Below are 13,303 nucleotides of genomic sequence, written 5' to 3' on the forward strand. Positions count from 1 at the left end.
GCCAATACTGGGATTTAGAGCTCATGGAGCCTTTTTTGTAATGGGTGAACCAACTGACATTTATCTGGATTTAGAGGTTCTCAATATTACTCTGGATCTAGAGGTTCTCAATGATCACTCATATGTGATACTCAGATTGTTTTGTAATTTTAACTTTTTGGTCATTACCGGGGCTTCACTGCTACAGGCTAACTTTAATTTTTTTTTTTTTTAATTTTGGATAGGGACAGAAACTGAGAGGGGAGCGGGATAGAAAGACACCTGCACCACTGCTTTACCACTTATGAAGTCCCCACACCACTGCCTCTACAAGTTGGAACCAGGGGCTTGCACATGGTAATGTGTGCGCTCAACCAGGTGTGCATCACCACCTGGCTTTTATAGGCCAACCTTTCAGACAGACAGACAGACATAGGGGTGGCAGTGAACCCAGTTAAGTGCAGATAGTACTAAGCACAAGGACCCATGCAAGGAGCTGGATTTGAGCCTCCTGCTCCCCACCTGCAGCGGGGATGCTTCACAAGCAGTGAAGCAGGTCTGCAAGTGTCTATCTTTCTCATTCCCTCTCTATTCCCCATTCCTCTCTCAATTTCTCTGTCCTATCCAATAAAGGGGGGGGGGTAATTGGCTGCCAGGAGTAATGGATTTGTAGTGCCAGCACTGAGCCCCAGTGATAATCCTGAAGGAAAAAAAAAAAGAAGAAAAAAAAATTTTAAAAGGAAGACACAGAGATAGAGGTAGAAAGACACCACAGCACCAACCTTTCCTTTCTTGTGCCTTCAAGTGACAATAAAGGAGATCTCCTTTTATGAAAAAGCTGGTGTGGCAGAGTTTGACTTTTGTGGCACTAGGCAGTGGGGCTTCTTGTTTGGCTTTAGCCACAACTGAAATGGAAAAATAGATGAACACAGAGTGCGTACTCTCCTGATTCACCCTATGTAAGTATTCTATGTGCCTGGTAGAGATTTGTATTTCCTCTGTGATACAGCCCAAGTCTGTATTTCCTCTGTGCCAAATGGGTCTCACAGCAATCAGTGACTGCAGCTACTGTACCTCCTCCCTCCACATTCCTACACTAGTAGGCTCAAGGCAATGGTGCTTGAAGATAATGACTAGGGAGGAATCCAGCTGGCCTGGGACTGACACATACTAGGCCTCCCTATCTCTGCCTGCACCGAGGCCAAGGATCAAGTGCATGTATAATAACTATGTGAAAGATTGCCTTTGTGTCTGTTTCCTGTTTACTTTGAAGTAATGAGATTAAGTCCATCTGGTCTGTTTCCCTGCCCCCTTTGGAGGACTGCAATGTAACCAGAATAAAACTGTGTGTTTTTCCAAGGTTCGGGGAGAATTTCCCAGAGTGATCCGGAGTCTCATATACACACCAGACCCGGCTCTAGTCTCGTGTTTGGGGATAATTTCTGCAACACAACAAAGATTCAAGGTTATGTTCAAAGTTAAGTCTGCCCTAACCTACACTGTAGTGTAGATACTGAATGGGCTTCCATTTTATCCCAGTGGTTCAAAATATGTCTACTAGTGTATTTCTAGTCTTTCACTAAGTTCTAAATGCCTTATGAGGAAAGGCTTCATTTATTTATTTCACCACGGTTATTGCTGGGGTTTGGGACCAGCACTATGAATCACCTGCTCGTGGTAGCCATTTTTCCTCCCCACTCATTTCTCTTTTTTTATTAGATAACATATATTTACAAATTCATCATAATTTGCCTCCTGGCTGAATGTAACTTCCTATTGAATTATTATTGGCCCAGTTCTGAATCTCTAGTAAGTAGAATCAAAATGGATTTTTTTTTAACCTAAGCTATTATTGCTATCTCCTAATATTATGCCTAATACCCACTTTTAAGGATTTTGGCTATGTCACCCCTGTCCCTGGACATAAGTTCTCAGAATATGCACCTTAACAGATTTCTAGTGCTACTCTTAGTTTTTAATCTGTTAGGTAAGTAGAAATGTATTATGTCTGTGACTGAGTATCTCTGGGTCCACAAGTAGGATGGCTCAAAATTTAGGGTTATAATAACTACTCTTCCTGAACAGAAAAGCCTGCTGAACAGAAGCTGGCTGAGATTCCCCTAAACCAGAAGTTTTTGAATGTGTCCCTAATGGTTTCCTGTTTATGTTCTGAATCCTTTATTAGAGAAATGGAAACAGATCCTATCTTTCTAACCACTACCAACATGGAGATAGTTTAGAGTTCATGTTAATGTCCCCCTTGACCTTGTTACCTGGTAAGTTTGACTGACCTAACCTGGTCCCAGCAGTCCCAAATCTATTCACAACTTCTGATTCAATTATAAAAATGCACAGAAACAGAGTATGTCTGTCTGGGATATTTCAACCACTCCCAATATGGTGTTCAAGACGCCTGAGTGATAGGAGACAAGACAGAGGCTTCTGAAGTCCAAGTACCCCTATTTCTACCATAAGTTTTAAATTGCTTAGGAGAAGTATAGAAACAGATTCTATCTTAGGTTTCTTTGGCTCCTTCCCATATAATATCCACTTCTTTCAGTTTAATGGAAATGGGATGTCCCTCATGCCCCTGTTCAGTGAGGAGCCTGACTGTACTTCCTCTTGACTCATACTTTCCCAAGTATGGTCATTAATGCATAGTTAGTTTTATTCCAGATTCTAATTCACATCAACAGAAACAGATAATGTCTGGAGAATTTCAGACTCTCCTAATATGGTAGGCAATAAGAGGGTCACCTGGCTGTAATATCAATACTCTCTTAGTGACACAGGATTGATTTGGTTAACTTGGCTGGTTAGATTGCTGTCCCCTTCCTTACTTACCACTCCCAAAGCTGCGCTCTACAATAAAATGGATGACTTTCTCAAATAGAAATCATTTTTTTTAGTCAAGGAAATAGAACCTCCAAATAAGTGTTCAATAAAAGAGCTATTCACTCAATTTTTAAAAATTTTTATTTATAAAATGGAAATATTTACAAGACTATCCACTCATTCTTTTTTAAAAAATTTAAAAAATACTTATTTATTTTCCCTTTTTGTTGTCCTTGTTTTTCATTGTTGTTGTAGTTATTGTTGTTGATGATGTCACTGTTAGACAGGACAGAGAGAAATGGAGAGAGGAGGGGAAGACAGAGAGGGGGAGAGAAAGATAGACACCTGCAGACCTGCTTCACCGCCTGTGTAGTGATTCCCCTGCAGGTGGGGAGCCAGGGGCTTGAACCAGGATCTTTACACTGGTCTTTGCACTTTGCGCCATGTGCACTTTACCCATTGTACTACTGTCCAACTCCCCATCCACTCATTCTTATCTCAGAAAGTGGAGATTGAATAAGCTATCTGTGATTTACGTTCCCTGAATGTGTCCACCAATTTCAAGTTCTTTCAAAACCTGTAAACCTCTTGTGAGGAGACTCACAGTCCTCACAGCATAGAAAACAATACTGATGATTTAGTTTGTGGTAACACCCTATCTGATATGGGCAGTGGAGACTGATAAATTTTCTTGGCCTCAGAGGTCCTTGAATTCTTCTTGGAATGAATTCCTAGTATTACTGCTGGGGAATTATGCAGATGCAGTCACATCTGCCAAGCTGTCCCCTCAGGCTTTGCCACTTCCTGACACGTCACTCCTGGTTGTTGCCCTATTCTGCCCCTTGCCCCTCTTTCACGTTGGTGATTAGACGCAAGGGAGGGTGGTCTGGGAGGCGGCTATTTTTGCTACCTCCATGTGGCCCGAACCACTGCGCTATCACCCAATTCTGAGGTGCCCGTGCGAATAAAGATTTGTGTTTCCTCTTTGCTCCGGATCTCTTCTCTTTCTTCTCCGTGGCGCAGCCCGACACATTACCTTAAATTCTGAAACCCTTCTTGTGAACGGAAATGGGTTCTGCCAGTTAAGATTATACCCACTGCTAACAGTATGCTGACTGATATATGGTAATGTCCATTTTGCCATACTGTCTCTAGAAGAAATGACAAAATGCTTTCTTTGGGTGATAGGTACTGGAATGCCCCTTAACAGATTCTGTCTAGTGTTGTTATCAGGCATTTCTCAATATGATGGTCAATAGTCATCTTTAATGGTTCACGTCAATGTTGGCAATGTTCTGGTTCTACCTAGAAACACTGAATAAAAATGACTCTGACAGGGGGGGCGAAGTCAAGATGGCAACTTTGGAGTCACAGCTGCCATGAGCTCCAAGAGACAGCAGCCTGCAACCCGGAATCCGCTGGATCTGGTAGGATATTGGGCTATCTGTAGGAGGGTAACTACAGGCTGGTAAGAGTGACACCCAAAATACAGACCTATAACTCTATTGGACTGACAAATGGAGGTAAGGGGAACAAAGGAAAATCCTCTATTTCTGAGCTTACCACCCCCCCCCTCACCTCCACCCCAATACCAGCCCTCAGGTTCAAGAGGTGGGGTAGCTCAGCAACTCCTAGCAGGCTCCCTGCTGCGCTGTTTTCTTTAACAAGATTACTGGCTCATCAGGGGTGTCATTCCAACCCTCTTCCTAAAACTTCTCTCTTTTTTTTAAGTGGCAGGAGCTCTATTTGAGTGAAAAATACCTGACCAATCAGAGCCTCATCTTGCCTGGGAAAGACTACCTGGAGGGGTTTTTGGATTCCTCTCATAATTAGCTGTCTTTGTCTAGGTTGTCTGCAGCCAATCAAGCAGTCCAAGCTGCAAACTGAGTGTTAGGGGTTTTCTATTCTATTTTATTTTGTAACTACTATTATTACATACACATATCCCTTTTCCATCCACCTTCCACAAGTTGACCAAAATTAAACATTGTTGTTTTTTCCATTACTAGGCAATTGGGTGTCCTATCCATTGTGAGAAGAACTTGATTCTCCCTACCTCTTCTCTCTACTCTTGTACTACTCTACTCTTTCCTTTCACTGCTCTTCCTTTTTTCTTCTCTTTCTTTCTTCCTTCCTTTTTTTCATTTATTCTTTTCTTCCTTCCTCCTTTTGTTTTCTGAATTCACTGATACTCGCTTATGAATTATTTAGGGGAAGAAATCCAACTCGGAGTGGACTCTGTGTGGGGGTCTTCCCTTTCTCCGCTTTCTATCCCTAGAATTTATAGTGGACAGTAGAATTGCATATTTGTCTATTCTTGCTGCCCCCTTTTCCCAGTCTCTTTCTTTTTCTTTTGTTTAGTTGCTGTTTTTTCATGGACAGGAGGTATTGTTTGGCTAAATGGTATTGGTTGAACTGCATCAATCCTTGCCTCAGTTACTATTGCTGAAATTTCTGAGGTTGGTGACTACACTTGTCATAAAGGTCTTTAGTATAGTGTGGCTTGTACTCAAAACACAACTGAAGAACGACAGAACAGAAAAATAAAAACCACATCAATTAAAAAAAAAAAAGGTTAAATCAAGAGCAAATAAAACTGCTCTCACAATGAACCAGGACTGGAGCCCAGAAGAAACTTCCAATCAGTCAGAAGTAACCATAGATAAGAAAAGTATGCAATCAATAGTAAACCTAATAATCACAGAAATGAAGACTAAAGGGCTATCAGAATTAGGGAAACAACAGAGGATAACCTCAAAGAAAATACAAGCTACTGATTGCTCAACAATTTGTTTGGCTTTGTATGTTAACTCTCTTTTCAGTCACCAGGTTCCAGGTGTCATCAGGATGCCGGCCAGACTTCCCTGGATTGAAGACCCCGCCAATATGTCCTGGAGCTCAGCTTCCCCAGAGACCCACCCTACTAGGGAAAGAGAGAGGCAGACTGGGAGTATGGACCGACCAGTCAACGCCCATGTTCAGCGGGGAAGCAATTACAGAAGCCAGACCTTCTACCTTCTGCAACCCACAATGACCCTGGGTCCATGCTCCCAGAGGGATAGAGAATGGGAAAGCTATCGGGGGAGGGGGTGGGATATGGAGATTGGGCGGTGGGAATTGTGTGGAGTTGTACCCCTCCTACCCTATGGTTTTGTTAATTAATCCTTTCTTAAATAAAAAAATTAAAAAAAAAAAAAAAGAAAATACAAGCTACCTTGAGGTAATCAGAGAACTGAAAGCGTAATAGCTGAACTAAAAGTCCAACTAGCAGAATAAACTAATACTATAAATGAACTGAAGAAAGAAGCTGAGAGAAGGAAAAGCAGATTAACAGAAACATAAAACAGAATTAGCCAGACAGAGGATGAGCTAGAGAAAACTAAGAAAGAGGTAAAACAGCTAAAAAAGAGATTGAGAGACACTGAAAACAACAACAGAGACATATGGGATGATCTCAAAACCTTCTCAGACAGACAACAGTTAAAGGAGGCAACCATCACCAAGCCTGCCCTGAAAGAAGTACTAAAAGACCTCCTATAAACTAGAACATCAGTATAATACTTGCCATATATCAGAGCAAATAAAGAATTGTTGAATAATGGCACTACAATACATTCAATCCATAATATCAATAAAATGTCAATCATTCAAATTCACCCATTAAAAGGCACAGAGTGGGAGGATGGATCAGAAAACACAACCCAACCATATGCTGCTTGCAAGAACTCCACCTGACCCAACAAGAAAAACACAGACTTAAAGTGAAAGGATGGAAAACTATCATAGTCACGAATGGACCACAAAAAAGGGGCAAGAACAGCCATTCTCATCTCTGACACCATAGACTTTAAATTAAAGAAAGTAATAAAAGATAGGCAAGCCATTACATAATGATTAGAGGATCAATAAACCAAGGAGATTTAACAATTATTAACATCTATAAACCCAATGAGGGACTATATAAATACATCAAGCACCTACTGAAAAAAACTAAAAAATACACCAATAGTAATACAATAATAGTGGGAGACATCAACACCCCACTCTGACACTTAGATCAACAAAGCAGAGAATCAACAAAGAAACAAGAGAATTATACGAAGAGATGGACACACTAGACCTCCTGGACATTTTCAGAGTCCTTCACCCCAAAAAACTGGAATACACATTCTTTTCAACTCCAAACAGCACATCCTCAATGATAGACCACATATTAGGCCACAAAGACAATATCAACAAATTCAAGAGCATTGAAATCTTCCAAATATCTTCTAAGACCACAGTGGATTAAAGCTAACATTCAACAACAAACAGAAAATGATTAAAAGTCACAGAATGTGGAAACTCAACAACATACTGCTTAAGAACTGCTGGGTCAGAGAGACACTCAAGCAAGAAATTCAAATGTGCCAGGAAACAAATGAAAACAAAAACACAAGTTATCAAAATATTTGGGACACAGATAAAGCAGTACTGAGAGGGAAACTCATAGCCATATAATCACATATTAAAGAATAAGAAAAAGCTCAAATAAATGACCTACCTTACTGCACACCTTAAGGACTTAGAGGAAGAGGAACAAAGGAACACTAAAGTAACCAGAAGGACAGAAATCATTAAAATTAGAGCAGAAATAAACAACATCAAAAATAAGAGAACCATACAAAAGATCAATGAAGCCAAATGCTGGTTCTTTGAAAAATTAAACAAGATTGACAAACCCCTAGCCAGACTCACTAAAAAAAAGGGAGAAGACTCAAATTAATAGAACTGTAAACGATAGAGGAGATATCACAACTGACACCACAGAAATCCAGAAAATCATGTGAAAACTTCTATGAAGAACTATATGCCACCAAGCTAGAGAATCAGGAAGAAATGGAAGAATTCCTAGAAACATATGCCCTTCCAAAACTGAGCCAAGAAAACTACAAAACCTAAATGCACCAATCACACACAAAGAAATCAAAAGTTATTAAGAATCTACACAGCAACAAAAGTCTTGGACCAGATGGTTTTACAAACGAATTCTATAAAACCTTCAGGAAACAGTTAACACCTATACTTCTAAAGCTTTTCCACAAGATCGAAGAAACAGGAACACTCCCTTCCACCTTCTATGAAGCCAATATCATCCTGATACCAAAAGAAAATAGGGACATAACAAAAGAGGAAACTACAGACCAATATCCCTGATGAACATAGATGCCAGAATATTAAACAAGATCCTGGCCAACCAGATACAGCAGTACATCAAAAAGACTGTTCATCATGACCAAGTGGGATTTATCCCAGGAATGCAAGGTTGGTTCAACATACTTAAGTCAATAAATGTCATTCACCACATCAATAAAAGCAAAAGCAAAAACCACATGATTATCTCAATAGATGCAGAGAAAGCCTTTGACAAAATCCAACACCCATTCATGATCAAAACACTACAAAAATGGGAATAGATGAGAAATTCCTCAAGATAGTAGAGTCCATATATATATAGCAAACCTACAGCCAGCATCATACTCAATGGACAGAAGCTGAAAGCATTCCCTCTCAGATCGGGGACTAGATAGGGCTGTCCCCTATCACCATTACTCTTCAACATAGTATTGGAAGTTCTTGCAATAGCAATCAGACAAGAGAAAGAAATCAAAGGAATACATATTGGAAAGGAAGAAGTCAAGCTCTCACTATTTGCAGATGATATGATAGTATACATAGAAAAAAACCTAAAGAATCCAGCATAAAACTACTGGAAGTTATCAGGCAATATAGCAAGGTGTCAGGCTACAAAATCAATGTAAAAAATCAGTGGCATTTCTTCATGTAAACACTAAATCTGAAGAAGAAGACATCCAGAAATCACTCTCATTCACTGTTGCAGCAAAATAAATAAAATACTTAGGAATAATGCTGACCAAAGAAGTGAAAGACTTATATACTGAAAACTATAAATATTCTCCCCAGAGCCATATACAAATTTAATGCAATACCCATCAAAGTTCCACCAAGCTTCTTTAAAAGAATAGAACATAAACTACAATCATTTATCTGGCACCAAAAAACACCCAAAATTGCCAAAAACAATCTTGAGGAAAAGAAACAGAAATGGAGGCATCACACTCCCAGATCTCAAACTATATTATAAGGCCATCATCATCAAAACAGCCTGTTACTGAAACAAAAATAGGCACACAGACCAGTGGAACAGAACTGAAAGCCCAGAACTAAACCCCCACACCTATGGGCATCTAATCTTTGATAAGGGGGCCCAAAGTATTAAATGGAGGAAGGAGGCTCTCTTCAATAAATGGTGCTGAGAAAACTGGGTTGAAACATGCAGAAGAATGAAACTGAACCACTTTATCTCACCAGAAACAAAAATCAACTCCAAATGGATCAAGGACCTGGATGTTAGACCAAAAACTATAAAATACTTAGAGGAAAACATTGGTGGAACACTATCCCACCTAAACCTCAAGGGCATCTTTGATGAAACAAACCCAATTGCAGGGAAGACTAAAGCAGAAACAAATCAATGGGACTATATCAAATTGAAAAGCTTCTGCACAGCCAAAGAAACTATCACACAAACAAGGAGACCCCTCACAGAATGGGAGATTTTCACATGCCATACATCAGACAAAAGACTAATCACCAAAATATACAAAAAGCTCAGCAAACTTACCACCAAAAAAGCAAATGACCCCATTCAAAAATGGGCAGAGGATATGAACAAAACATTCACTTAAGAGGAGATCCAAAAGGGTAACAAACATGAAAAACTGCTCCAGGTCGCTGATTGTCAGAGAAATGCAAATAAAGACAACATTGAGATACTACCTCACCCCTGTGAGAATGGCATACATCAAAAATGGCAGTAGCAACAAATGTTGGAGAGGCTGTGGGGAGAGAGGAACCCTTCTGCACTGCTGGTGGGAATGTAAATTGGTCCAGCCTTTGTGGAGAGCAGTCTGGAGAACTCTCACAAGGCTAGACATGGCCCTACCATATGACCCAGTAATTCCTCTGCTGGGGATATACTCCAAGGACTCCATAACACCCAACCAAAAAGATATTTGTACACCTATATTCATAGCAGAACAATTTGTAATAGCTAAAACCTGGAAGCAACCCAGGTGCCCAACAACAGATGAGTGGCTGAGAAAGCTGTGGTATATATACACAATGGAATACTATGCAGCTACTAAGAAAAATGAACTCAACTTCTCTGACCCATCTTGGTCAGAGCTAGAAGGAATTATGTTAAGTGAGCTAAGTCAGAAAGATAAATATGAGTATGGGATGATCCCACTCATCAACATAAGTTGAGAAAGAAGAACAGAAAAGGGAAACTAAAAACAAGATTTGACTAAATCTGGAGGAGGGCACCAAAGTAAAAACCCTGGGGTGAGGGGGAGGGTGGATATTCGGCTTCCCGGGGTGGCGGGGGAATGTGGGGGGTGGAGGGGTGGGATGGCACACAGTCTTTTGGTGGTGCGAATGGTGTTAATGTACACTCCTATTAATTTGTAGTCATATAAGTCTCTATTTAATTAATGAGAGGGTAAAAAGTGATTATATGCCTAACTTTTTAAAAGACAGACTGAGTTTTTTAATACATAGGCTGAGTCTTTGATATGTTGACTCTCTCAAAAGCGATGACCAGGGAGAACAGAAGCAACCGGCAGCACAGCTATATACAAATGTCAAAGGACATAAATTATGGTGATAATGGGTATTGTACAGCAAATCCTAACAAAGGGATTTTTAATAGTTAACCCAATTACCAAATAATGTGATTATAACAATAACTATCTATTGTCTTCTTGAACCCTAAGACAGCAGGAACCTCACATTTCCACTATAGAGCCTATATTTCCCCCCGTCCTGGAACCTTAGGGTGGGGCGTACTTTCCTGCATGCTTCTCTTAATTCATACCAAATAATAATGCATCCACTGATCCCTCCTAATCAACACAAGGAGTACCACCTCAGTATGCTTCACGTCAGACTGTGACCAGAGACTTCAGATATGGAATGACAACCCTTCAGCTTCATTACTCCAGTGAGACCTTTCCTTTCATAGTATTTTCTAATTCCATTCCAGGCAGTTCACTTACTAACAAAGTCCCAAAACCTAGATATAGACCGGTACTGTGAGATACAGCATGTGTTCACACATATCCATAAACTAGGGCAAAATATATACCTGAAAGCAGAAGTACACAAGAGCATGCAGTGAGTACCCCCCAACACTTCATCTGCACTATTCCAGCCTTTGGGTCCATGACTGTTCAACAGTTTGTTTGGCTTTTTATGTTAACTCTCTTTTCAGTCACCAGGTTCCAGATGCCAGCATGATGCCAACCAGACTTCCCTGGACAGACAACCTCACCAATGCGTCCTGGAGCTCCACTACCCCAAAGACCCACCCTACTAGGGAAAGAGAGAGGCAGGCTGGGAGTATGGATGGACCTGTCAACACTCATGTTCAGCAGGGAAGCAATTACAGAAGCCAGACCTTCCACCTTCTGCATCTCACAATGACCTTGGGTCCATACTCCCAGAGGGATAAAGAACAGGAAAGCCAACAGGGGAGGGAATGGGATACGGAGATCTGGTGGTGGGAACTGTGTGGAGTTGAACCCGTCTTGTCCTATGGTTTTGTTAATGTCTCTTTTTAAAATAAATAAATAAATAAATAAATAAATAAATAAATAAATGGGGAAAAAAAGGAAGTTATGATTTGGAGAAAGTAAAAAAAAAAAAAAATGTCTCTTACAAAATGGAGACTCCCAAATTTTTGTCTGCACTATTCCAGCCTTTAGGTTCATAATTAGTCAACAATTTGTTTGGCTTTATATCTTAACTCATTTTTTCAGCCACCAGGTTCCAGATGCTAACATGATGCCAATCAGACTTCCCTGGGCAGATGACCTTCACCAATGTGTCCTAGAACCCTACTTCCCCAGAGCTCTTTCCCAAAGAGATATATAGGCTGAGAGTATGGATCGACCTGTCAATGCCCATGTTCAGTGGGGCAGCAATTACAGAAGCCAGACCTTCTACCTTCCGCACCCCATAATGACCTTGTATCCATACTCCAAGGGATAAAGAATAGGAAAGCTATCAGGGGAGGGGATGGGATACGGAGGTCTGGAGGTGGGAATTGTATGGAGTTGTACCCCTCTTGACCTATGGTTTTTGCAGTGTTTCCTTTTTATAAATAATTTTTTTAAAAAAATATCTCTGACATCAGAAGTCCTAGTATGCAGTTTCCTACCTGATTCTTAGTACTATCATAATTTCTGGATCCTGGAAGAGATAAACTTGATTCTATTTTTTGGAGTCTCCTACCAATATCATGACTAAGATCACAAATAAGGTATCATGCCAATGTTAACCTCTGGTATGACTGGGCCCTACAATGCCCAGTGTCTCCAATGAGTACACTATTTTAAAAAAATTTTTATTTATAAAAGGGAAACACTGAAAAAAAAAAAAACATAGGATAAGACAACTTCATATAATTCCTACCACCAGAACTCCGTAAGTACCCTAATTAACTTAGTTTTAAGCTTAATCTGACTCCCTTATGAAGAGAAACAGGGCGATTAATCCTAGATATTGCAGATATAGGCTTGATACCTTCACTTTAGGATTTGAGTTCTCTCCCTCATCCCTCCCCACACACATATGGGTTAGCAAAGTGAACCAAATAGAGCATTCCATAGCACCAGGAGGCCCTGAATGCTAATGAACTAATGAACTTCCTGTCCTTATCTAAGTATGAATTTTTTGTGAGGGTAGAAATATTACCTCTCTAGGAAATCCCAGTGACTTCCTATTATTATTATTATCATTTTACCAGAGCACTGCTCAGCTGTCGTATGGCGGTACAAGGGATTGAACCTGGGACTTTGGAACCTCAGGCATGAGAGTCTTGACTTCCCATTCTATCATATTTAAGGACAATTATGTCCCCTCTACCCTAGCTTAGCAAATAAGAGCCTGATTTAGTTCTCCCTGCCCCATAAATTCCAGAGTATATCGTTAATGAATTCTTGCCTCTGGGATGATCCTTTATTGCATGACAGAAACAGCTGTGCTTTAGTTATGTCCAGCTCTCAAAATATGGTGGCTTATAACCACCATGATTTGGGGTTCATGTTAATATCCTGTTTCTGCAGAGGGTGATTGACTTGGTATAGAAAAAATATCCACCACCACCCCCTACAGAGCACTGCTCAGCTCAGGCTTGCTGTGGTGCTGGGGACTATACATTATAGCTGGGAACTCAAAGCCTCAGGCATGAAGGTCTTTTGCACCACCACTATGTTACCTCCTCAGCCCCATAGAGGTTCTAAGCAAGATCCATAGTAATGTCCCCTAGCATTTATCTATTTAATTGATTCTTCCCTGGCCCTGGGAATCCCCCAATGTCCTCTAAATGAATAACCAGTATGTTCTCTGAAACAAACAAACAAAC

At 40.4% G+C, this 13,303-nt stretch overlaps 1 protein-coding gene across 2 annotated transcripts in view; it reads right to left on the reverse strand.

The window, feature by feature from the left end:
- Window positions 1-13,303, reverse strand: part of ORC6 (origin recognition complex subunit 6) — a 62,681-nt gene that overhangs the window by 31,588 nt on the left and 17,790 nt on the right. Inside the window, exon 7 of one of the 2 annotated variants that reach the window (XM_060185631.1) lies at window positions 354-884. The exons of the other annotated variant lie outside the window; for it this stretch is intronic. Within the exon in view, the coding sequence (XP_060041614.1) occupies window positions 586-884 (299 nt within the window). The 3' untranslated portion in view covers window positions 354-585. Of the gene's footprint in view, window positions 1-353; window positions 885-13,303 lie in introns of those variants that run through there. 2 annotated transcript variants of the gene reach the window in all.

Source organism: Erinaceus europaeus, chromosome 2, assembly GCF_950295315.1.
Source record: "Erinaceus europaeus chromosome 2, mEriEur2.1, whole genome shotgun sequence".
In the NCBI taxonomy this organism is placed as follows: Eukaryota; Metazoa; Chordata; class Mammalia; order Eulipotyphla; family Erinaceidae; genus Erinaceus; species Erinaceus europaeus.